A 23,604-nucleotide genomic window follows, 5' to 3' on the forward strand; every position below is an offset into this window, starting at 1 on the left:
AGTTACTACAACAAATAACTCAACATTATTTTGACCTTTATTGAGAAAGTGTTACACAAGGTTTGAGCAGGTAATAAGCTCCAATAAAAAGCACCTCATGTGCAAAGTCATATAAAAACTATACAGCCTTTGAAAGATTAATTTGCTTTTTTTTTTCAATTTGTGGTCGCAAAACCTCTGCAATCTAGTTCAATATTATATTAGCTATGTAGTTCAAACCACAGGAAGAAATGTCTTTTTTAAAAGTCTGTTTTATAACATTTTTATAACATTTACACCAGTGAAAAACAGTGCAATTGTAAAATGAGAGTAAAATGTGCAATGATTAAAGCTTTTATTTAAAGAAAAGTTCAGTACCTGTATCTGCGTTATTATATGTATCTACACATCTAAAACATATCTTGAAATAAGATTTGTCGCAAATGTAAGCAAATATGATGAATATTGTTTTCATTCACAAATATTTACTTAAAGAGCACGTATTTTATCCCAATGACGTCATCTTCCTAGAGCCGCAACCATGCCTAAACCAGCAAACGGACGCGTCTCTGCACGACAACCTCCACGAAACAAATCTGCTTTTGTTGTGTGTGTTTGTTTTGTTTTTTCGATTTTTTCCCTATCAAACTTTAACATTTTGCAGCCGACAGCTCACTGACGCAAAGGAAGAGATTCCGCATTACGTCACCGCGAAGGCCACATACTGGAGGCAAGTGCTGCCTGTGCTCCGCTCAGCCAGTACGCTACCCGAAAATTTCCACTACACAAGCTTTTTTTTTGCAAAGAGAGCGGCACAACAACGGCCGCTTCGTGCAGCGATGCGGCAGCCCACACCAAAGAAACCCTGATCGCACCGCAGGACGCGACCGGCTGTCGGATCCCTGGATGGAAAAAACAGTGATGTTTGCATGACATGCCTCGAAATAAATACTGGTAAGTCTTGTGCAAGTGCGCTGCTGCAGCTGCTGGGAGGCTGGCGAGCAGTGGAGGAGCGACCTTAACCTACTTTGTCACTCTGGGAGAAAGGAGTTTTCCCGATCAAGTTACAGTGATAAAAACCGGGGATGTGCGAGGATTTAAATAATAGTAACAACAATAATAAAGCAAGAAAGGCAGTCGCATATGCAGGCAGATGTTTCTGTAACAATGAGACCCTTTGTCTCTCGTACACACAGGTGTCTCTGGCGTGACAGGTGATGCCTGAGCAGAGTATTTACCATGAGGTTCCTGTTGCCTTTCGTCGCTGCCCTTGTACCTTTGGACAGCATTGCTCTGGTGGAAATTCTGTGTATTTTAATGTGCAATGTGACACTGTCTATGCCCAGGAGTACATCTCTATTCAAGCTTGTGATTGAAATGCAAATGTAATTCTGTGTGGCATCACATATCACATCACACGTTTGCAGAAACATACTTGTATTTCCATCAAGTCCAGTGTTTCCACTATTTTTGATACTTAAAAGAAATTAAAACAAAATGTACGCTACCCATTTTAATTTGTGCAAAGAACCTTAAACCAGTGCTGTGAACAAAATCACAGCACGGCCAACCGTAAATTTGTAGCTGCACTCTCTTGTAACATCAGGGTCCCAAAGTTTTGGCCCTTTTGTGGCTGAAACCATGGTGATCATCAGCAGGGGACAGAGAGCAGAGGGCCCTCCAGCAGACATCACTGGCTGGTACCAGACAGGAAGAGAAAACTGAGCTCCACAACCTACACTGCAAACACTAAAGCACAACATATCTGGCTGTGCTGAGCTCTGACTGATTAACCTTAAGTCAATGGAGCAGCTTTTTTTTTTTTTTATTCCTGTCAGGGGATGGGATTCAGATGCCGGTGTAGTTTATATACTCGTGATGTAAAAATAACTCTGGCCAATCAGTGGTAACAGCTGCGATGCACTGTAGTGAGCCAGCCAGACACAGATTGCTCTGTAACTCAAGTAAGTGCTTGTGTTTGGAAAATGTTGCATGACAATCTGTTCCAAGTACATCAAGGAGAACATAAATTAGCAGCACTGTCCACTATGTTTTATGTTCTGCTACCGAAATAGACTCATAATGTAAATAACTGACTAATAAGGCATTTTTGTGTTGCTGGCCTGACATGCAGTTGAATATTTGGCCAACAGAAGTCCGTGCTGCATTAAAAGATAGAGTGAGTCATTACCGTGAAACCCTCAGTTTTGCTTTTGGCAGTGCTTTGCCCCACCAGTCTCTCTGCAATGTTAATGGTATACGATGATTTGCTCTTTTAAGGGCAGTTATTTTCTAATGCTGCCAGTGTGACAGTGCCACAGAGAAAGAGTAATGTTTGCTGGGCACATGCCAGGAATGAGGTTTGGGGTCTGCAACTAGAGAGCCAGTAAAGCTGTACAAGAATGTGGAGCCTTCTCATTTGTAGTTAAAGATAGAGGCAGCACAGGCTGTTTCCTCGCTGACAGTTTCTAATTTCAGATATATTCAGTCAGCCCTGTCCATTTGGGCTGCTTTTGTTGTAATGTTTCCTTGTTAGAGAGGAGTTTTGTGTTGTGTGCAGCTGTTTCTAGAAGAGGACTTGGCTTTGTAATAACTCAGCTCAGCTCAGGGAAAGGCATACGACCATGGTGCTTTATGAGAGGTATGTTGATCATCCTGTTCCCTTCACCAACATACAATTTGTATTGGCTGTGCTGGTTTAATATCTGCTCTTGCAATAGATTGTATCAATCTCAGTTACTTCTGAGACGGAAAACAGACCGCAGAAGGTCACGTTGCTGCCTCTCAGGACGTGTTTGCTTGCGATGTGAAAAGGATATCAGTGTTAATTTATAATATAGTATGTATTTGTACACTTTCACATTCACTCACTGTGTAAGTGACGAATGGGCTTGCATAGCCATTAATTTTAAGATGACATTAGACTACTGGCTGCCGGTCGTGGCCTGACATTGCTGTGTATACAATTAAAATAGCTATTTACTGTAGTAGGCATTCATTATTGCCTTATAACTGACAAAACACTCATTTATTATCTGTGTTTTTACAGGGTTGTCATGTGCAACATCACTTTATAATAAAAAACCCTCAAATGCAGGTGATTTTAATTCTGATATGGATGGTCTGTTCTGTCTTGTCAATCTAATATGACATTAATAATTTGTTATTACCATCTTTTTCTATGGTAGCTCATACTGCTCTGCTGTGAGGTAATTTCCTCAAATACCGCACTTGGTTCTGTAATTTCATGTTAACTTATTAGCTTAATATTTTCCCTCTTAAACTGGATTTTAAAGATTCCTAGAGCTCCTTAATTGATTGCCTGTACTGACTGGAATCAGAGGACAGGTAGCAAGAGGAAAAAAACATGCAGTTGTTTGCTTTTTAACACTAGGTGAATTCTAATTTCCACACCATGAGTCTCTGCAGCATAATATTTGGGTCTACCAATTACTGTCAAAGTAATTTGAAATACCATGCCTGACTGATTGTCTTGCAGTAAAAAGTGTTTTTGAGGCATTCGCCCAAGAAGTGCCACTGTGCTCTCAACTATCATCCCACCGAGCGTTACATCATAAAAGATATTAACTTGTGAAAAAAGTTTTCTCTACAAACTTTGCTTGTCTGCAGTGGGAGGTGTTGTGTGTGCAGTGTGTGTGCGTGTGTGTATGTGTGTTGGGGTGGGGGGGGGGTGACTAGCACTATGTTTTTACGAACGAGCGGCTGGGATCTTTGCTGCCATGGCAACAAACCACATGACTAGGTGTATTAGATTGCCTCGGACAGAGTGCAGCGAGGCATGGTGTGAGCCTTCTCTCTGCTGCTCTGCCCCTTTGAAAGTCTTGTCCTTGTCTTACTTAAGTTTTTCTGTGTGCCCCCCCACAGACACACATTTCTTATAAGCACTGTAGTGTGCTACATTCAATTTGCAAATGTACTTAAAAAAAAAAAAAAGGCTGAAAAAGTGAGGTCAGTGTGTCTTTGTGTGTCTTCACCAGGGCCGGATTAATCTGCTATGGGACACTGGGGTAAAATAAGCTGTGCCCCCCTCTCATCCCTGTAGCATTTTGCAAATTACTTAGCACACATATATTTAGGAACATGCACAATGTTGTGCACAATATACTGTAACTGGAAATAATAAAGGCCTTATTATTTCTATGGCTATGTGCACACGGCAAGCCTTAGCGCTCAATTCTGATTTATTGCTCAGATCAGTTTTTTGGTTTTTTTTGCTGTTTACATTTTTTTTTAAATGTGGCCCAATTCAGATTCCAGTGTAAACAGGTCAAATTCCTGAAGTGATCTGCATGATGAATGTCAATCTAGAGCAACATAAAAGTCACATGAATTCTGATTTCTGAAGTGGCCCAAATCCGAACTGAAAATATCAGATTCTGTGTGATTGGTGCTGTTCACATAGGAGCAAAATAAAATCAGATTTGGGTCACTTTTGCCTGCAGTGTAAATGTAGCCAGATTAGATAATAATGTTGCCCCTATCATTTATGTTCATATTGTGCTTTTAGAAGTACAGTGTTATCCGTGCAAACAATTATTGTCCAACAGCCGTAGTAGCCACAGTGGGTCTATCAAGCTTTGGATTTCTTCACATGGTGAAGCAGTGTGCATAGGTCTGTACTAAGAGCTGGAAGTGTGGTGTCCTTTGCTATCCTGACTAAAACCAGAAAACAGTGTCAGCAATGCAACAATGTGTTCATCTGCTCTAACCTGGGCTGAAAGCCTCTAATTTTGCCAATTTAATAGCATAAAATAATAATATCATATTGCTTTTTAGTTATTTAGAGCCCATATAATATGGCCAGTCAGGCCATATGTTATGTCATTGCAGATCATAATCAGCATTGTTATATAGAAAAAAAGTAATAAGGTGTTGTTGAGTGTTCTTTCAAATCAAAGTGAACGAACCTGACATAACTACCTTACTGAATGTCATATTTCTGACATCTGCCACGTTTCCTGTCGTTAAGACACTTAACTTTGCTGTTTTGCTAGTCTGTCCAATGTGACATTTCTGTAAACTAATTACATCGCTGTGGCAAAGCAGAACCGCTATCTCTATTTTCATAGCAGTTTGTGCTCATTAAGCAACCTTTTACTACAAGCTGAGAGAAAGATCATTTGGTTAGATCATCACTAAGACTCTTTCCGGTTTGCTTTTATCTATAGTTACAATCTGCACACATATAATTTATTCAGTAACATCATTAACTAACTAAGACTGACTTGTCGGGTCCCTTAATTTGCCATTTTCATCCTCTCTGCACATGGCCTGAAGCCACAGATCGCTTCTTTTACTGTCCTTCGCTTTTTGGGAAAGTAAAGATAATCCAAAACTCCATTTTTTTTATTGTTGATGTGCAAAATGCAGCTTTTAGGCATGGTGCCATAGCACATTTACATCGCTTGTTTCACCCAAAAGAGGGCGTGGTCACTCTGAAGAAAAGAAATTGACATATGCCTGCTCTCATTCATAGTGTTTGGTTTATTTTAGTTACACAATGCTCGGGCTAACTAGTTGACCACTGAATTGTTTTAAAAATGACTGGGAATTTTGATGCTTAAATCTGCCACTGTTCATCATTGTAAATTACATGTGCAGAGTGGGAACAGAAAGATAACAGGCATAGCAACTGTATCTAAGGGGGGGCGCGGCTTAGTGACCAGTCAACTGCCACACAGTGCTGCCCCAGGCAGCTACCTGCTTTGCCTGGTTGGTAATCGAGTAGGACTGAAGATATAGCACGAGATAGTTAAATTTGCGATACAAGTATGTGACAATTTAAATCGATGAGATGAACAATTAATCGTTCAGTTTTACATTTCAAAAGGAAAACTATTTTGTAGATTTTTGTTTATAAAATAAAGGAATCTTTTTCAGTCATAATATGTCTTCAATCTCCTTTTGTTAAAAATAAAGCATGAGAAAATCATGAATTGTCTCTATAATCTAGCCTTGATAATAGCTACTAGAACATTATATAATGGTCAATACTCAATGACAGCTGTATTGCTACAATCCATTATACACTGTAGTTTAACAAATGCTCTGTGATGCTTCTGAAAATACAGTTCAGTTTACTAGTTATTTTATACAGAATAAAGCTGAAAGCAACAGGAAGAGCATATTCAGTGATTAAACAATACCTTAATTGCAACTGTGTGTGTTAAAAGCGTGAGTACACAGGCGCTGATGTTACTTTCTCTCCTCTTGATCAGAATGATTGAAGACTCCGGGCAAAGCGGTGACAACATGGCAGATCGAAGGCAACTGTTTGTCGAGATGAGTAAGTGCTCAGAGCCACAGCTCAGTGTGATCTATGCCCGACTGTTTTACTCACTGACCATAAAAATGGCAAATTCTTCTCTGTAACTTTCATGTAAAGCACATATCATGAAGATCAAGTGTCCCCAATAATGTCAACTAGATTGATTTTAAACACTGTCAGACACCTCCTCATGCTCTTTCACTATTTACAGTTTGGAGGGAACTGTAGAGAGCCAAAGTGTGTGTTAGATTAGATTAGATTGGATTAGAAACTGTGTGCCAATTAAATACTACATATAAATTCAAAGCAGGTTTTGAGTATGTTCATAGTAGACAAATACTACACATACTAAAATATTCTTTAATTTTTGAGTGTGCTGTTCATAGACACATCACATGTATTGTGTGGAAGGTTGCATTATGAAGGTGGAATAAAAAAGACAATGAACTCTTAATGTAAAAAGTAGCAGTATGAAAAAATGTTTTTCTTAATGTGAAGTTGAGTTTTGTTGTTGTTTATAATATTCTATGTTTTGTTTTCCATGTTTTCTATTCAATATTGAACACTGTGGGCCTCCATACACTCTCCCAGTGTTATTTAATAATGAGTCATTCTCGTTTAGGGGCTCAAGATTTGGACTCCATACGATTATCAACATACAGGACAGCTTGCAAACTCAGATTTGTGCAGAAGAAATGCAATCGTGAGTATGATGCAGTGTACTTTCTACTGCATCACTCATACATGCTCATAATACTCCCCCCAGTCAAGATGTTCACATTCAGTTTTTCTGTTTGTTTTCCAGTGCATTTGGTCGACATTTGGAATGTCATCGAGGCTTTCCGAGAGAACGGCATCAACACCATGGACCTCAACGCTGACCTTTCTGTGGCTCGTCTAGAAGTGGTACTGTCCACCATTTTTTACCAGCTGAACAAGCGCATGCCCACCACCCACCAGATCAATGTGGAACAGTCCATCAGCCTGCTGCTCAACTTCCTGCTGGCAGCCTATGACCCGTGAGTAACATGTCATATGACAGTTGGCGGCTGGTTGTGTACTTTCACGTCTGAGGCTTTGACGTGAGCTAATGCAGTGTGAAATGTGACTCTGAAGTGTCTGCCAAAGTGGAGTGAAAATACAGACTATTTACCATCAAAATGTCACAACATGCTGGTGTATAAATGTATATTTTAACAGATGCTAGAAGCCAAGCTAAACATTTTTTAAGATGATGATCACCGTAATTCAAGTTTCCTTAAAAGGTTGTGCCTTTTAAAAAAACAGCTGACTTTATAGGATTACAGCTCTGTTTAAAAGACAAATATATGACCTTAATGTAAAATGTATTTTCTCTTTTTAGGGAGGGCCATGGCAAGATATCTGTCTTTGTTGTGAAGATGGCCCTTGCAACCATCTGTGGAGGGAAAATTCTGGATAAATTAAGATGTAAGCAACATAACAAACCCTTATTTTACATTTAATTGTGAAAAATTGAATAAAAATCACCCATTTTTATCTGTAATAAATCAGCTAATTGTCTTTGTAAAGTTTATATATTTTCTAGTCTAAGTAATGTACTGCTTTGGAATGTATAATACAAACTTATTAGTGTCTGTATTATCTATTTCTATCTGTGCTTAGCCTATTGTTCCTAAAAGAAGAAGCAGTACTGTGCCCAGCTCTTCATGGCTGGGAGAAGTCATTATTCATTATCTGAAGGATAGAGTTTATTACATAATCTACAAAATCCGTGGGAGCAGTCGCAATGGCTCGTGAAGGGGGAAAAAAAGGAGGGCTGTGTTGCTGGTGTATTATAACAATTGATTTGAATAACCGCTTTACTTTGATTTGTTTTCACAAATAAGTGGGATAATTGTATTGTGTAATACTGTAATTAGCCGACTGTGGTGGCAACTGACAATTAGTTTGATTCATTTGTGTAATGTGTCCCCGCATTGTTCCCAGATATTTTTTCACAGATATCAGATTCTGCTGGAATAATGGTGTACCCACAGTTTGACCAATTTCTGAGGGAGGTTCTCAAATTACCTATGGCGGTTTTTGAGGGACCTTCCTTTGGTTACACCGAACAAGCTTCAAGAACGTGCTTTGCGCAGCAGGTGAGGGCTCATTAACCACAGAGTGTAACATCAGTGAATGTGTGATTGTTTTAGCATTGACGTTTTTCCTGCTGAATCTCACCTCTCCTCTGCGCCAAACGTCTACAGAAAAAGGTCTCCCTCAATACATTCCTGGATACGTTGATGTCAGACCCACCCCCTCAGTGTCTGGTGTGGTTACCGCTCATGCATCGGCTCGCCAACGTGGAGAACGGTAAGACACTGCACAGAATATTTATAAACAGGAGAGCTAGCAGGGCTGGGAGGATGTAAAGTTCAGCCTTGCATCATAATCTTGAGTCACCACACATACAGTCAGTCAAGCAGACATATACAAGCAAACACACCTCCAGTGAAGATGACCCATAGGGACCTTACACCCTGTGTGTGTGTGTGTGTGTGTGTGTTTGTGCATACTTGCAATGCACTCATCATCACAGGTCACCTCTAAGTGAGCAGGAGACATAGACAGCATGCAGGAGGTGTACTGCTTTGCGCATATTCTGTTCAAATGAAATTAATGTTGTCATTGAAAAAGACTCAATAGTCTGTAAATTAATCCTCTACTGTTTGCGACGTGCAAAATATCTTTACAATCACATCTGTTTGTGTGCATGTGTCCGACCCCTCCTCTCCTCCCTGCAGTCTTTCACCCGGTCGAGTGCTCCTACTGCCATACTGAGAGTATGATGGGCTTCCGCTACCGCTGCCAGCAATGTCAGAATTACCAGCTCTGTCAGGACTGCTTCTGGAGGGGGCATGCCAGCGGTTCCCATAGCAACCAGCACCAAATGAAGGAGTATACGTCATGGGTAAGGAGAGGAGAGGGGAGGGGCGGGCTAAGGGAGGTGTGTCTGCACTGGACCAGTCACTGTGGCTATTTTCGTTCTGCTTCCCCACAATGTAAGGATGCTGATCGTTCGATGCAGGTGGCTGTAATGATCCCATGTGTTTTAAAAAGAAATTGGTGTTCTCAGAATTGCCCCCTCATCCTTTTGTTTCTCCCAGAAATCCCCTGCTAAGAAGTTATCCCATGCCCTCAGTAAGTCACTGAGCTGTGCATCCAGCAGAGAGCCTCTTCACCCCATGTTTCCCGAAATGCCAGAGAAACCTCTCAACCTAGCACATATTGTGTAAGTTCATCTTCTTGTTTTATTATAGTGAAACAGAACAATCCACTTCTGTAGCCCGGCAGTCAGAGAGTTGTGTTTCAGAGCCTTCGACTTCAACTTCAGATGTTGAAATGTTTGATTTCGTCCCTCAGCTGATAATTATCTTGTTGCTGCCTCGAAGTCTGAAGTGATTCCAGTCAATCTCTTGGGTCAACTGATCAATGGGGATTAATTATAGCCTTGGGAATGATTGTAAACTGCAGCACTGTGGCTACATTTTCTTTGACTTGGCTTCATGGTTTGTGTTGTTTTAAGAATAATGAAACAAATCTCCCTCTACTTTATTTTACCTTCAGATTAAAGTTAAAAAGTTAAGTTATTTTCGTTATATAACCCTTTATAACTCTTAAATAAAAGTTGGAAGGATTCAGATTACTGCAGACAGTTTTAGAAGAACTGAATGTAGGTTTTAAAGCCTGACTAATATTGGATTTTTTAAGCCAAGACCAGTATCCGTACTTGAGAGTCAGAGAAATTTGATACATATCGGTTTATGTAGTTATTCATATAAAAAGAAAAATAATTTTTGATACATTTTTAAAAGATATAGATATGCAAGATCATATGTTTTGTACTGCAAATCCCTATTGACTGACTTATATCTCACTACCATCTGTTATAAGCTGATATCAGCAGTTTTTTTTATTCTCGAAATGACTGGAATTTATACATTTAGTGTAGCCTATGAACTGCTGGGCTGATTGTATTAAATTATTTTCATTCCTTTTCTTGTTCTGTACTTTCCTCAGAGATACGTGGTGAGTTTTCTTTGATTATTTAACACTTAACAAAATGCGTCTTTCTACATTTTCCTTACTGTAGAGTTGAATCCTTTGTATTGTCCTAATCTTACACAGTATTGTCAAGTCAAATCCACCCTAGTGTACTGACCCTCACTATTGTTCATCTTTTTATCTAAACACTTGCTGTGTTTGTCATTCCTTCCTCTCATTGCATGTTGTCATTGTGTACCACATCCTATATAACTAATCATATCTGACTTTGTTGCCACATCCTGATATATGTACAGCGGCTCATCTAAGAAAACAGGCAGTGGCATTTGCTGTCAGTTTAACATAAAAATAGCCAGACATGTCAGTTTTGGATAAAAACAGCAGCATTTGTTTCCTGTCCAGGCCACCGAGACCGGTTAACATCACCAATGACTACTCACTCTCCCACTCCATGCCGACATCAGGGAACCCTTACTCCACCAAAAAGTGAGTACAATAGCTTAACAATAGATGTCCTGGATTTTACAGCAGATCTTTTTTGCCATGCTCCCTAAAGGCCCCATGCCCTGTAGACTCTGTGACCCACACTGTCTTTATTTTATTTTCCAAAGTGTGTGTGTGTGTGTGTGTGTGTGTGTGTGTGTGTGTGTGTGTGTGTGTGTGTGTGTGTGTGTGTGTGTGTGTGTGTGTGTGAACATTTGTGGATCACCATGCTTTTTCTTTTCTTTGTGTTTTTTTTGTGCTGAATGTAAATAGCTTGCCTTACAGCAAGAATAATGATGTTGAGCAAAGAAAGCCCTTGACTGGGGCTGCTCCCTATCTGTTGAAAGGGAAAGGGTAAGTGACACAGGTGTGCATATGAGAATGCCTTTGTAGCTCAAATGCATGTGTGATCTAATATAGATAATAATCATAAGGCATAAACTAGAGTGCTTATCGTCCTAAGGAAACTATTAATGTTTTCCACCAAACCAGTTTTCTTGTAGACGAGTTTACATTGTTGTACTCGAGGGGCTATTTCAAAGACGCTAGATGAAGCATGCATCATAAAGATCATTGGCAATTACTTCCGAGTGTCTATTACAATCTTTTCATTCACATAGAAATGGGAAATACTAACTGTTTCTAATATGAACCGCTTTGAATGATACCCTCAATCACCTCTATGTTGAAGCTGTAGCAGTCAAATAGTATATATTCCCAGGCTCATTGTTTATTATATACGTGGATAAGTATACCTGTTAGATGAGATGGGATTAACTTGTTTGTTCATTTGCTATTTATGTTGTATTTTGCAAGATAAAAGTATTGTTGATCCTGATTTCTCTAGAAAAAGGCCATTGAGTTCCACTGCACCTGCACTTGATAAAGAAAGTGTTTCTTTAGGGAACACTTTTCCCTTTCATAACTTAGGCTTATAGAAAAACATACAGATGTGATGAGTGAATGGCGTTCTTTAGGTTATTCTCAATGTGCATGTCAGAGCATCTCACATTGCGATTACTGTGTTTGCACAGTCTGAGACCATGTCATATAATACAGGGCTTTCAGGTGATGTGCCCTCTAGAGTCTGGCTGGCTATCTTTTGCACAACAATGACTTTAAGCAGCTGGAATATACAGTTAAAGGGACACTCAAGTTAGCAATTTGGTATTGCACTTCCATAGAGTGATGCAGAGACATCCATAATAATCCAGATAATCCAGTTATAGTGGAGCATTAAGCCACTAAAGAAACAGATATTCCCCTCAGAAGTTATTGGAGAAGAGAGAGTTTAAAGACGAGTGAGTAATAAGGTGGACAGAAACAATGGCTACTATAAACTAATACTGTTTATTTCAGCTCTGCTAAATATTAACTTGTTGCTAGCATGTATAGTTGCAATCATTATGAGCTCAATATGCAGTAGCTGGTAGTTAAATGTGTTTTTACATATTAGCTGCTTTGCTAAATTAGTTTAATGGTATGTTATCTTGCTGGTTGACAAATCAAAATGCCAATTTTTCAGGTAGACTGAGATTAAGATTAAAGAAGCAAATAATCAAAATTGGAAGCAAGACTAACAAACAATATGCACTTATTTTTTTTAAATGTCTTTTTTTAAGGGTCCACTATGCATTTCTTTGTTGTTTCTGCATTGACCCTCCATAATGGCAGTATGATTGGTTGCTATAGGGTTTGTGATCCAGGTGCAAACTAAAGCCTCAATATGGGTGTGACATCAAAAAGACTGTTAGCCATATCTTTGGGCAGTAGATTGTTTGACTCAAAAATAATAACTTTCAATAAGTTTAATAATAGAGCACTTAGTGATTGATGCTTCTCAAATGTAAACAGTGCATGTAGCTTGTAGAGGGTTTTTTTTTTCCCGGGCATGTCCTTAATCATGCTCATAGCCTTCATCAGTGGTGTCTCTCCCAAACATAATATGGCCTTGTTTCTCTCTAGTCAGCCATGAATGGCTGCCCTTTTTCAGCCACTCTCCTCCTCTTCTCTTTTGATGCATTCTCTCCTTTTTCTCTCTCTCTCTCTCTCTCTCTCTGCTTCCTCTCCCCTCTCACCCCTTGTCCCTCTATTGTCACCTGTGTAATGTAATGTTTTATGTTTTGTTGAAACCCTGCACTGTTCCAGGTTGAACTACAACCTCGATGTTGCTGATAGACTTGCTGACGAACATGCTCTGATTGGCCTCTATGTGAATCTGCTTCAAAACAACCCCAAAATATGGTTAGTTGGTGTGGTGCTGTGTTTGCCAAACACCAGTGGAAACTATGTGCTCTGCTGAACTGCCACCTCGCAATCCTTCCCCCTAACCTAACCCTATTCTCAGTGTGTTACAGCCCTAACGCTGCATGCTGTCAGTTGTACAGACTAGTCACCTCGGCTTATTCAGCAGCAACAGTTGTTTCTGACTGATTTGTATCCAGAATGGTATCAGAGTTAATTTATATTAAGAGAACGCTGTAGACTTCCTTTGATTCCCACTACTTTTACATTTGAGTCATCAAAAGGCCTTGTAAGTATACACATGACTCTGTGATATTAGGTTTAACGCTTGTCCCAATCATAAAATGTACTAAAAAAGGGCAAATAGTTTCATATTTGTCACATTCAAATTGTATAACTCCAAATGCTTAGGGCAGATTAGTTTGTTAATTGGTACCAAATACTTTAAACACTTTTAGCTGCTGTTTTCTCAGACCCGACTGCCTCCTTATAATGTAATCTCTGAAATGAGTTGTTTGGTGTGTTTGGTTCGGTAACTCTTGTGTAATTTTAAAAAAAAACAAAACTGATGTGTACGACTGGTTTTTATTTTTTCACTGGGAATACACCATATTCTTTCCTGAACCCATGAAAATAGGGATGCCTGTATTTTCTGTCTGTGTGTGCACTAATATGCCTGTGTGTGCCATGTCATCTATCATTTTGGGTATCTGTATTATATTAGCAGCTCTAAACCCCTCCATATCTTCCTGTTTGAGTGCATTTGAGTGCTCTACTGTATGCGTGCTTGCAAATACATAACCCTATTTGCATTTTTTCTTTCTGTATCAGTGATCAGACTGTACAAGTAATGCTTCTGGTCTTTAAATACAAATCGAATGATTTCTTCACCTCCACTTTTATATAATAACCCAACTTCATTCCTGCTTTTGTGGTTTTACATAAGTAGCTTAGCATGATTTCGTGGGCCTCTGCTGTAAAACCTATGATGCTTTCCTGCCAGTGAACTAATCTGACTCCTGGACAAACTAAACTTTCTTGGATTTTTGCATCTTTTCCTGCCTCTGCTGTCGCTGTGTAGAAACTGTTTCATGTTGTGGTTCCCATCTCTATTTTCCTCTTGATCAGTTTGCTGGAGAGCAGTAACCATCAAGATGAGGAGCACAGTCTCATCGCCCGCTATGCTGCTAGACTGGCTGCTGATGCTGCGGTGAGATATATATTATATATATAAGACATTTATTGCACACAATATCGTAGCATCTTTCATCTGTGTCTACTGCCAAAAAAATGTCAGTGATGAGAAGAGTGATGCCTTTGGGATTTCAATTCTTCTTATTGCTACGATGATTAAGGGATTTACAGGTGGTGATCATTTCTAACCTGACTCATATGCCTGGTTATGTTCTGATCAGGTCTTGATGGATGGCTGGTGACTTGACTGTTTTGTCCCCCCCCCCCCCCTCCCTTTGTGAGATATGAGATAAGGTAGTGGATGACATCATCCAGAGGTAAAGCCAGCTCACGTGATGTGTCTTGCTTGGTTTCACCGACAGGCTCAACAGCAGAGGGTCCCCACAGACCTCCCCTGCTCTCTGGATGCCAACAAACAGCAGAGGCAGCTCATTGCCGAGCTCGAGAGCAAAAACAGGTAAAGGATGAGTGCCTAAGTGACACTGTTGAAATCTTTTCTGTTTGTCTTGTCTCTTCTTTTTTCAATTCCACAACAAGAAATTCACCTTGAGAATAAAGAGATTCCTGGTCTGACAAAACAAACAGTCAGAGCACATTATTATACATTGTAATTATTAGTATGGATGCTGTATAAAATATATGTATATATAGATACAATTCAATTAAAATAAGTAAAACAGAGTAAGATAGAAAAGAGAAGCCATTAAGAAGACTTATCATTGAAAGTAACAGCAAATTTGATATTAAAATCATATCAACAAATGATTGTGAATAATGAAACCATAGCTGAGACGAAAGTTTAATTATAGGCAACAATGAACAAGTACGTAGGTTTTAATGCAGCTGTAATTAACATTTCTATATAAAGCAATAGATCACATGACTATTTGTATATGACAGGGGTCACTTGTGGTGAGAAACCTTGAGTTTCCATCAGCTCTACGGAGCTTTATAGGCTCACTGTCACAGTGTAATGGCTCAGAGAGACTCTTGAATAGAACAGAGCCATTTTAATAGTAACACTTGTGCTTTTCTTACTATGACTAAGTCCAAATACCTGTTGTGAAAAAAGTTTTTAGCATTTTTCACCTTATCATTTCATTTTGTCTGCCTGCAGCTGTTCTGGTTCACTCTCCTGGCGTTTTTGTCTGTTTTTAGCAAAAAAGCACTAAAACCCTACTAACCTGCTCAGCACCAAACAGCAGAGAAAGTTAGTAACTACTGGTAAATATAGCAGAGTATTCAGCAGCTAAAGAGACAGATATATCCCTCAGGAGTTGGTACAGCTGAAAGAGAGTTAATACTGGACTTATACTCATCAGGTGGACATAAACTAATGTTGCTCTATACTTGCTGAATGTGTAAATAACCAAGGTGATAAAATGCTATGCTCACAACTTGTTTCCACTGCCCCCAAGTGGCCCAAACAGTCATTGCAAGTTTAGGTTCAGATTTAAAGATCATCTCCAGACCAGTATAAAGACATATACAAATAGTCTGCTTGGAGAAATGATGTGTGTCTGATTTTTTTTTCTGCAAAAAAAAATTCCACACAAATCATTAAAAATACAGAATCTGTGAATGTGTTTCTTTCATACGTTTTTCTGCTGGACACAAGATGTCTCCTACTTCACTGTAAAGTCAATTCTTAGTCTATGTGCACAGGGGGCTTCAAGTTTCTACCAAGACCGACTTTGTGACGTCACAAATCATGCTTGTATCAACCACGTCTGACATAAAACCTGATGTTGTAATTGCATATGTTTGTGCCTGTCACAGAGAAATCCTGCAGGAAATCCAGCGGCTGCGCCTTCAGCATGAGGAAGCCTCCCAGCCACTACCTGACAAAGGTCAGCAGAACCCCACTCTGCTGGCTGAGCTACGACTTCTCAGGTAACTCTGCCTGCTTCGATCCTGCACAATGCAGCTTGTTTATAACAGACGGTTTTGCTTACGCTGCAATTCATCGTACATGTTGTAATTGCTTGCCGTTTTTCCTAGACAAATGAACAGCATATGTTAGAGTCTACAGATGCTCATACATGTTTTCTTCCCCCCATATTGCTATTGACGGGACGTTATTGTATCATCACGTTGTACAACTTGTTTCCTCTGTTAGGCAACGCAAAGATGAGCTTGAACAAAGAATGTCTACTCTGCAGGAGAGTCGCAGGGAACTCATGGTGCAGCTGGAGCAACTAATGATGCTGCTCAAGGTACTACAGATGTGCCTTCCATCTCTTTGACTTCACATTCCTAAAATACAGAATACAGTTAAGATGCCTTCATCATTAATGAAAGAACACACGCTTTGGGGAACAATAAGGTTTTGATAATTTGGTTTAAAATTTGCTTCTTGGCCAGGATCAGCTCAGATTTGCTGCAGATGAAGCTTGCATGTTTATAAAAGACTACATGGACGTGTGTACTATAGCTTGTATTTTTTGGTTCTTATTTTGAGGCAGGTGGTGAGCAATATGGCCAGGTGATACATTTCGCTTGTGTTACAATTTCTCCCAGCTGTGGATGATCACTCCAGCTAATGTAAAGCAAACACTGCATTTTGCAGATGAGGAAACATGTGAGCGATTACCCAACATGTCCTTCAGAGGGCGTACATATTTAATAGTATATGTGATTTTTTTTTTTTTACGGGAAAACAGGACATTTATATACTGTATATAATTTCATATTTTGAGCTATAGATGAAATATCTGTTACTGCGTGTTTCTCTCCTGATCAAAATTTAATTATTTTTGCCTGTTTTACTCCCATATGAGATATAATTTATGTAAACAAACCTTTAACAGCATTATATTATTATTATATTATCTATCTATATTATATTATCTGATGTGTAATTAGCCCTGTTTGAGAGTGTCAGCAGTTTTCTGGTCTTTGTTACAAATGCTATTGTTCTGTCTACATTTGGATAATCAAAAGGTGCCCTCTGTCACACACATTGTTTTGTAAATTATGTCACAAATGCCACTGATTAGCCATGTTCTGTTAAGATATCTCACGCTGCCAGATAACAAATCCAGATAGACGAGTTCAGAGCAGGATATTGAGTTTTTACGCTCCATCACACCCTACAAGACAACATGTCTACCCCCCTCTAAGAGGGATAACTTTCTTAGTCGGGAGGCAGACAAGAGTCCAGACAGAGGAGTTAAGAACAGGATATTGAGTTTGGGATTATGCTCCATCGCACCTTATAACATGTCTGCCCCCCCTCTAAGAAGGATAACCTTTGGTGTGAAAATATCTTCTGCAGTCAACAAGACAGGAGTTCCTCAAAGCCTATATAAACTGCTTACTATACTGGCTCAAGTGTGGAGGATATCAATCTAATTAGCCTAAAAGGATCGATGTTAATCCATTAAACTTGCATGAGGAAGCCACATGCTTATCACGTCCTGGAGGAAATACTGATTGGATGTTTTGTTTTTTTAGAACTACTCAATTCAATGTGGTTGTTGTTTCATGAGCCATAAAATATTGTTTTTCAGCTGGAGGAGGAACGGAAACAAGCTGTAAGTGTAAAAGAGACTGAAACTACACTTGGATTCAAAATGATTGCACAGATGTTTGAAATAAATACTTGGTTGTTGTTGGGTGAAAACTTTCTGTCTGCAAAATATTTGCTTTTTAAAAGACCAAAGATGGGAATGTACTGTAATTCTTTAGTTTATCTGAAAATTTGGATATACGCAGTCTTCACCAGACAGCACTAACTTCAGCTTTGGTCTGTGGAAATAATTGGAAGAACTTTTAAAGAGAAGAATCTGTTTTAACAGCATGTTTACTATTCCAAAATGCTTACATAATAGAAAATGCAGCTTAATGACTCCACATACCGTGCATTTCTAACACGTGTGTAATGTTTGTTGCTAAAGCCATTAGCACAGAGGAGCTTCTCTGTTGACTTCAGATGTATTGAACTTCAGTTTGAATAATGATTCTTTGCTGTAATTTGAATGCTGAAAATGGAACGAGTTATTTGCTGCATTGCTTGTGGACGTTGTGCTTTGTTAAGGAACCTTTTGATCCTGATTATATAATATTCCTTTTACAGCCGTGCTATTACAGCATGGGTTTCTCTGTTACAAACACACTAGTTAACACTAAAAAACGGTCTGTATGTGTTGCAGACTCAGGGTCCTGGCTCTCCACGCTCTTCCCCCAGCCACACCATCAATCGGCCGATCCCCACACCAATCCATTCTGCCGGCACGACCCCGACTCACACACCTCAGGACTCACTCATGGGCGTGGGAGGGGATGTTCAGGAGGCCTTCGCTCAGGGTAACACAGTCAAGCACAGAAGCATTTTGCTTATGGATATAGTGTCCGAAGGAAGGTTGGAAGCTGTGCTTAATCACTTTTTCAAACTATTTCAAAGGTCCAAGGAGAAATTTGAGAAATGACCTACTCATTGCTGCTGACTCCATCACCAACACAATGTCATCACTGGTTAAGGAACTCAATTCAGGTACAAATTGATGAATAAAGCTTCTATTTTGCTTTCTGGTTTTATACAACAGCTATTGTAAAATGCCTTTTTTCCACAGAGGGAAGTGAGACTGAGAGCACTGTGGATTCAGACTTTGGACGTGGGGATCTACTGGCCACAACCTCTTCAGATCCCTTCTTCACATATAAACCAAGGTACTTATCAGATAGACTGTAAGATTTGACCTGAAACACCTTCCAGTGGCTCATCACCATTTTTTTTTGGCAAAGTCACCCCTCCACATTTGAAACTCTTTGTAATGACTTTCCCAGCTCAGTCATTAAGCTTAACCTAAGAAACTGCTTTGGCACAACTTCCTGCTTCCACCTGACAGTTTGTTTGCTGTTTCGTTGCCAGTTCTCCCAGTAGTGTTGCTTTGTTTCATACAGATGTGTCTGTCAGATAATTTATACATCAGATCATCTTGTACATTAGTGATATCCGTAACTGACATATTTTATTTAAAGCATAACAACAACAACAACCCAAACAGTGAACGCAACAGCAGTAACTGTGGGAAGTTTGAGTAAAACATGAAATTTGGGCCTGTTAAAGTTGCATCAGAGATGACTTTTCCTGATATTTTAGGACCTTTTACACGATTCATTGTTTGTATTGTGTAATTTTTGACAAATTCAGTGTTTCATTCTCATTGCTCTACGAGCTCTTTTCTAATGCAAAAGACTGTACTTCATTAAATTAATTTTAATCTTAAATAATAATCTGAACTTTAAAAATAGCAATTTCATTTATTTTTCTTCACAGAAATGAATGAAATGGTGAGATATAGGCCTACTGTATATTTTTAAAGTTGTGATGCGAACCCTAGTTGGGTCAGGATCCCCAGGTTGGAAACCAGTGTCCTACATCTGTATAAACCACTGATTTGAATCGAATGAATGAAATATTACAAGTTGGTGGGACTTAAACTCTGACCATTGTTTTCAGTTTACAGGCACACCTCAAATCTTGTTTTAAATTGCCTGTTACCTGTCACAGGAGTGCCAGCGCTGCAGAGGAGAGCTTTGAAAACGATCTGGAGCAGCAGCTGGAGGATGAGCTCAAGTTGGAGGAGCTAATGAAGCACAGGCAGAAACCAGACAAAACCTGCATGGTGAGACTGTGATGGAAAGGTGATGGTGGCTCCTTGTCAATACTTATTCTGACCTGCTGTGTGTGTGTTTTGGTGGTGTTCAGGTGACGCTGCAACAGTGACCATCTTAGTTCTGGTGACTGGTAAGTGTCTTTTTCATCCACACATCCACATCATATAACATGAAAGCTTACAAATGTAAACACTCACCAAAATGTTTAGAATTAGAAAATAATTTGTAGGATTGTTGAGCGCTGAACCTAGTTTCAAACTGTAACAATGCATTGATTAGCACACGCAGTCTCTAACAGTGAATAATAAGGTTTTAATTTACAAGCTTTTGGGTTTTTGCCTTTTGCTTGTCTCTTGGTAAGTTTACGTGCATATCCTGGTTTTGAGTCTTAGTTCAGATCATATTTGGGATTTGACATTTACGCAGGATATGATTGTAACAGTATTCAGGTTTCTGATTAGTCTTTTAGTGGTGCATGTTTCCACTGTGTTTAGCTTTTGGCATGGCTCTAGGGACGACACTGTCAGTCTGTCGTTTAGTCTGTCCGCCACTTTGGTCCAGACTGAAATAGCTCAACAAGTACTGGATGGATTGCCATGAAATATATTCATATTCCCCAGAGGATGAAGCCTACTAAATTGGGTAATCCCCTGACTGTTTTCCTCCAGTGCATTTTTGGGGCTTTATTGGATAGGACAGCTCAAGATAGTCAGGAAAGAGGGAGACAGAGAGGAGATGACACGCAGCAAAGGGCCACAGGTCAGACTTGAACCCAGCAAGGACTGAGCTGAGCTACCAGGGCAAACTCAGGTTTCTATCTGAGTACTACAGGTAGCATATTTGGGTTTCTCAAAACCAGAATAAAGGCTGAGACACAGATATGATGTTTACATGTTCAAACACATAACTGAGATACTTCAAAAACACAATAAGAGCTGGAATATGTCTATGTAAACACACTTATCTTGCCTGTCTTTGCTTTGCAGTATATGTTGAGCACTCACATCGAGCTGTGAGTAACATGATCTGTACTCTCAACAGGTGAGCGGTATGAAAAGCAACAATAGTAGAAGACACTGGACGAGAAAACACTGGGCCGACGGTACAGAGCACTGAAGATATGAAGAATTTAAGTTGAATAAATGGCTGAATCCAACCATAGAAAACATTTATGTAAAGATATATTTTTTAACCAACCACATATTTAAGGTAATACTGTGAGCTGATGTAAAGAGATTAATTAGTGAGCTGTCTATTACACCACAGGTGCCATAAAAACCACATGACTTGGGGAATTATTTCTTAATTTTTAGCCTTTTTATATGAGTTGTCAAGCAAATGTACAACTACACTGTTAGTACAGGGTGGCAAACCCGATTCTTTCCAATGCTCATATTTCTGAAAACAGTGAACCAGGTTTAAGTGTTTGTTTGTCGTCTGATTTTAAATATAAACCTGAGATTACATTGGAGCTGATAGATGATAAAAATTGCAATATTTTGTAAATGTATAACTCAGACTTTTACCACTATTCCATAGATTTCTTACTGTTAATGTTGAGTGGCTTTTGTATTGTTTTTTGACTTGTTTTTGGAGCAGGCCGGTCAGATACGTTTGTTTTATTTGATACATTAGTAATAATAATAATGCACACTGCCTTAGCTGATTGGATGGCCTCTCAAAGGAGCTCATTCAAACTGTCAATGCAGCATGTAGCTAACAACAAAACACACCTGTTTAGCAGCAATGCTAGGTGAATTCACTGGACATATGAGGCTACACTCATTTAATGTGTTGCCGGGAAGTGATTTTGTCTGCAGTGGGATTTGTTCTGCAAATATGTACACTGTCTACATATAAATTGTCAATTAAGTATAAGATGTAGATGGGTTGGTTCTAGTATCTGGGACTGTTTTAAGATATAGTGAAAAAGATGTAACATAGGGACTTCCAAAATGATCAAATTCAAAGGTTTACACTGGTAAGGGCATTGAACAAATTGTGTTTACTATCAATGGTTTATGAATTAAGGTTCAACCATAGATCATTTGCCGTTGTTTCATTTGTCAGCGTCAATGCTCTCACACACAAATCTCTGTGTGACTTGCACACCAACATACACACTCTTGATGTATTTTCGGAGAGTGCGTGAAACTTTACTTAGTCACTTTGGGAAAAGTGGCAAGCCAATCTAAAATCATAAATGTGTGAAATATATCTAGTTTGATTTTTGAGCAAGTTCATAGCAGTGATTTTGCATGGTGGTGATGCATAATAAAGTGTTGACACAATATCACAATTTTTGCCTATGAACTCCTTTTTCTCTTTCTTTTTCCATTCCAGAACAGCACACTTCAATTGGTTTGGTTTGGCAGTGCACATTTATTATCTGTCATAAATGCACTGTTGGCTGCCCTCAACCTATTGTCTATAATTCATCACATAGACTCACCATCTGAGGTAACATAAAAGCAGCCATCCGGCACTGAATCTCATAGTCATGCGAATATTAGGAGGGAGAAATTTTGCTCGCAGGCTCAGGCAATATTATCAGCATATGAATTAACTGATATTAGTCTTTTTTATTAATATTATCAGTACTTTTTAACACAAGCCTGTACATTCAACATTTAAAGACAGTATTTATAAGATAGATGTACAACATCCATGCACCAGTTCTTCGCCTAATTACCACAATCTAAATTAAGTCTTCCCACCATATGTCCTTTTCTTGTCCGGTCTAAGTTGTGTGTACTCTATCAGCATTGTTATAAAAGCAGCTATAATAGTGATGAATTTCATACCAAGCCTCTTCCAGATGTCTTTTGTCTTGTATTAAGTGCATGACTGCACCCTGGTGTTAAAACATGAGGAATGCAGTTGTGTCTGTGGCTGAACATCAGGTTTATTTGACCAAAGATGAAAACTTTGTGCCCTATATTTTACTTCTGTGAAAACAGTGATGCTCTTTGTATATTTTGGTGATCAAAAAAACAAAAGAAAACAGTTCTTCCACAATAAATCTTAAAGTTGCTGGCTCAGCAAGGCTCTTTATAATCATACAGATAATTTTGGCCACAGGAATTTAAGAATGTATAGTTTATTTGTAGTGTACACATAAAATAACATTTATTATCAAATAATGCTTTTTGTCAGTTTTTGATTTTGTCAATTAAATGTACATAAATAAATGACAAAATAATAGTGACAAATTCACAAGAACCCAAGGTGACCTAATTTTTGTCCAATAAACAGTTAAGTTATCCTCAGATATTTAATTTAAAATTATATAAAACACAGACAAGCAGCAAATCTCCATCTTCTTTTTGATGTTGCAATTTTTGCTTGATTAAAATACTGCAACAACGAAGGGAATATCAAAATTGTTACCAATTGGTGTCTGTAGTCAACATTTTTTTAGCACTGCAACATTGTAACTCACAACAACACAATATATTGTACTCAAAGCAGGTTTTCAGAATATGTATCATTATTTTTTACACTTGTCTACGTTTTCCTTTTGAAAAATGTTGTTATACATAGTAATATTTTACTATTTCACCTGAAAAAAAATAAATTTAGATGATGGTGGATCTCGGCAGTTTTACATGTAATAAATATGTGTTAATTCAGGATCAGATTTTACGTTTCTCTATAGGAAAAGTGATGTGACACAGAGCGACAAGACGGAAAGCTGTCTGCTGTTCGCCATGATCAACGCATAAAGAGGTGATTGGTCAGAATCACGACAGATGTCATCAGCG

At 38.9% G+C, this 23,604-nt stretch overlaps 1 protein-coding gene across 8 annotated transcripts; it reads left to right on the forward strand.

Moving 5' to 3' along the window:
• The first annotated feature begins 541 nt into the window (after window positions 1-541).
• dtna (dystrobrevin, alpha) lies at window positions 542-22,139 on the forward strand. 8 transcript variants are annotated; one of them, XM_051395753.1, is made up of 23 exons: window positions 542-933; window positions 6,219-6,286; window positions 6,891-6,971; window positions 7,074-7,287; window positions 7,632-7,717; window positions 8,237-8,391; window positions 8,500-8,605; window positions 9,037-9,203; window positions 9,400-9,524; window positions 10,700-10,783; window positions 11,054-11,134; window positions 12,929-13,024; window positions 14,153-14,234; window positions 14,581-14,675; window positions 15,998-16,111; window positions 16,338-16,434; window positions 17,731-17,754; window positions 18,373-18,526; window positions 18,624-18,713; window positions 18,793-18,889; window positions 19,734-19,848; window positions 19,932-19,970; window positions 20,882-22,139. In XM_051395753.1, the coding sequence occupies exons 2-22, from the start codon at window positions 6,220-6,222 to the stop codon at window positions 19,947-19,949; spliced, it is 2,148 nt and encodes a 715-aa protein (XP_051251713.1). In that variant the 5' UTR covers window positions 542-933; window position 6,219; the 3' UTR covers window positions 19,950-19,970; window positions 20,882-22,139. The 8 variants fall into 8 exon arrangements, with proteins under 8 accessions (XP_051251713.1, XP_051251633.1, XP_051251812.1 ...); XM_051395673.1 differs by lacking the exon at window positions 542-933 and adding an exon at window positions 2,428-2,620; XM_051395852.1 differs by lacking the exons at window positions 542-933; window positions 11,054-11,134 and adding an exon at window positions 2,429-2,620.
• Window positions 22,140-23,604: the final 1,465 nt, after the last annotated feature.

Source organism: Dicentrarchus labrax, unplaced genomic scaffold (genome assembly GCF_905237075.1).
Source record: "Dicentrarchus labrax unplaced genomic scaffold, dlabrax2021, whole genome shotgun sequence".
NCBI classification, from domain to species: Eukaryota; Metazoa; Chordata; class Actinopteri; family Moronidae; genus Dicentrarchus; species Dicentrarchus labrax.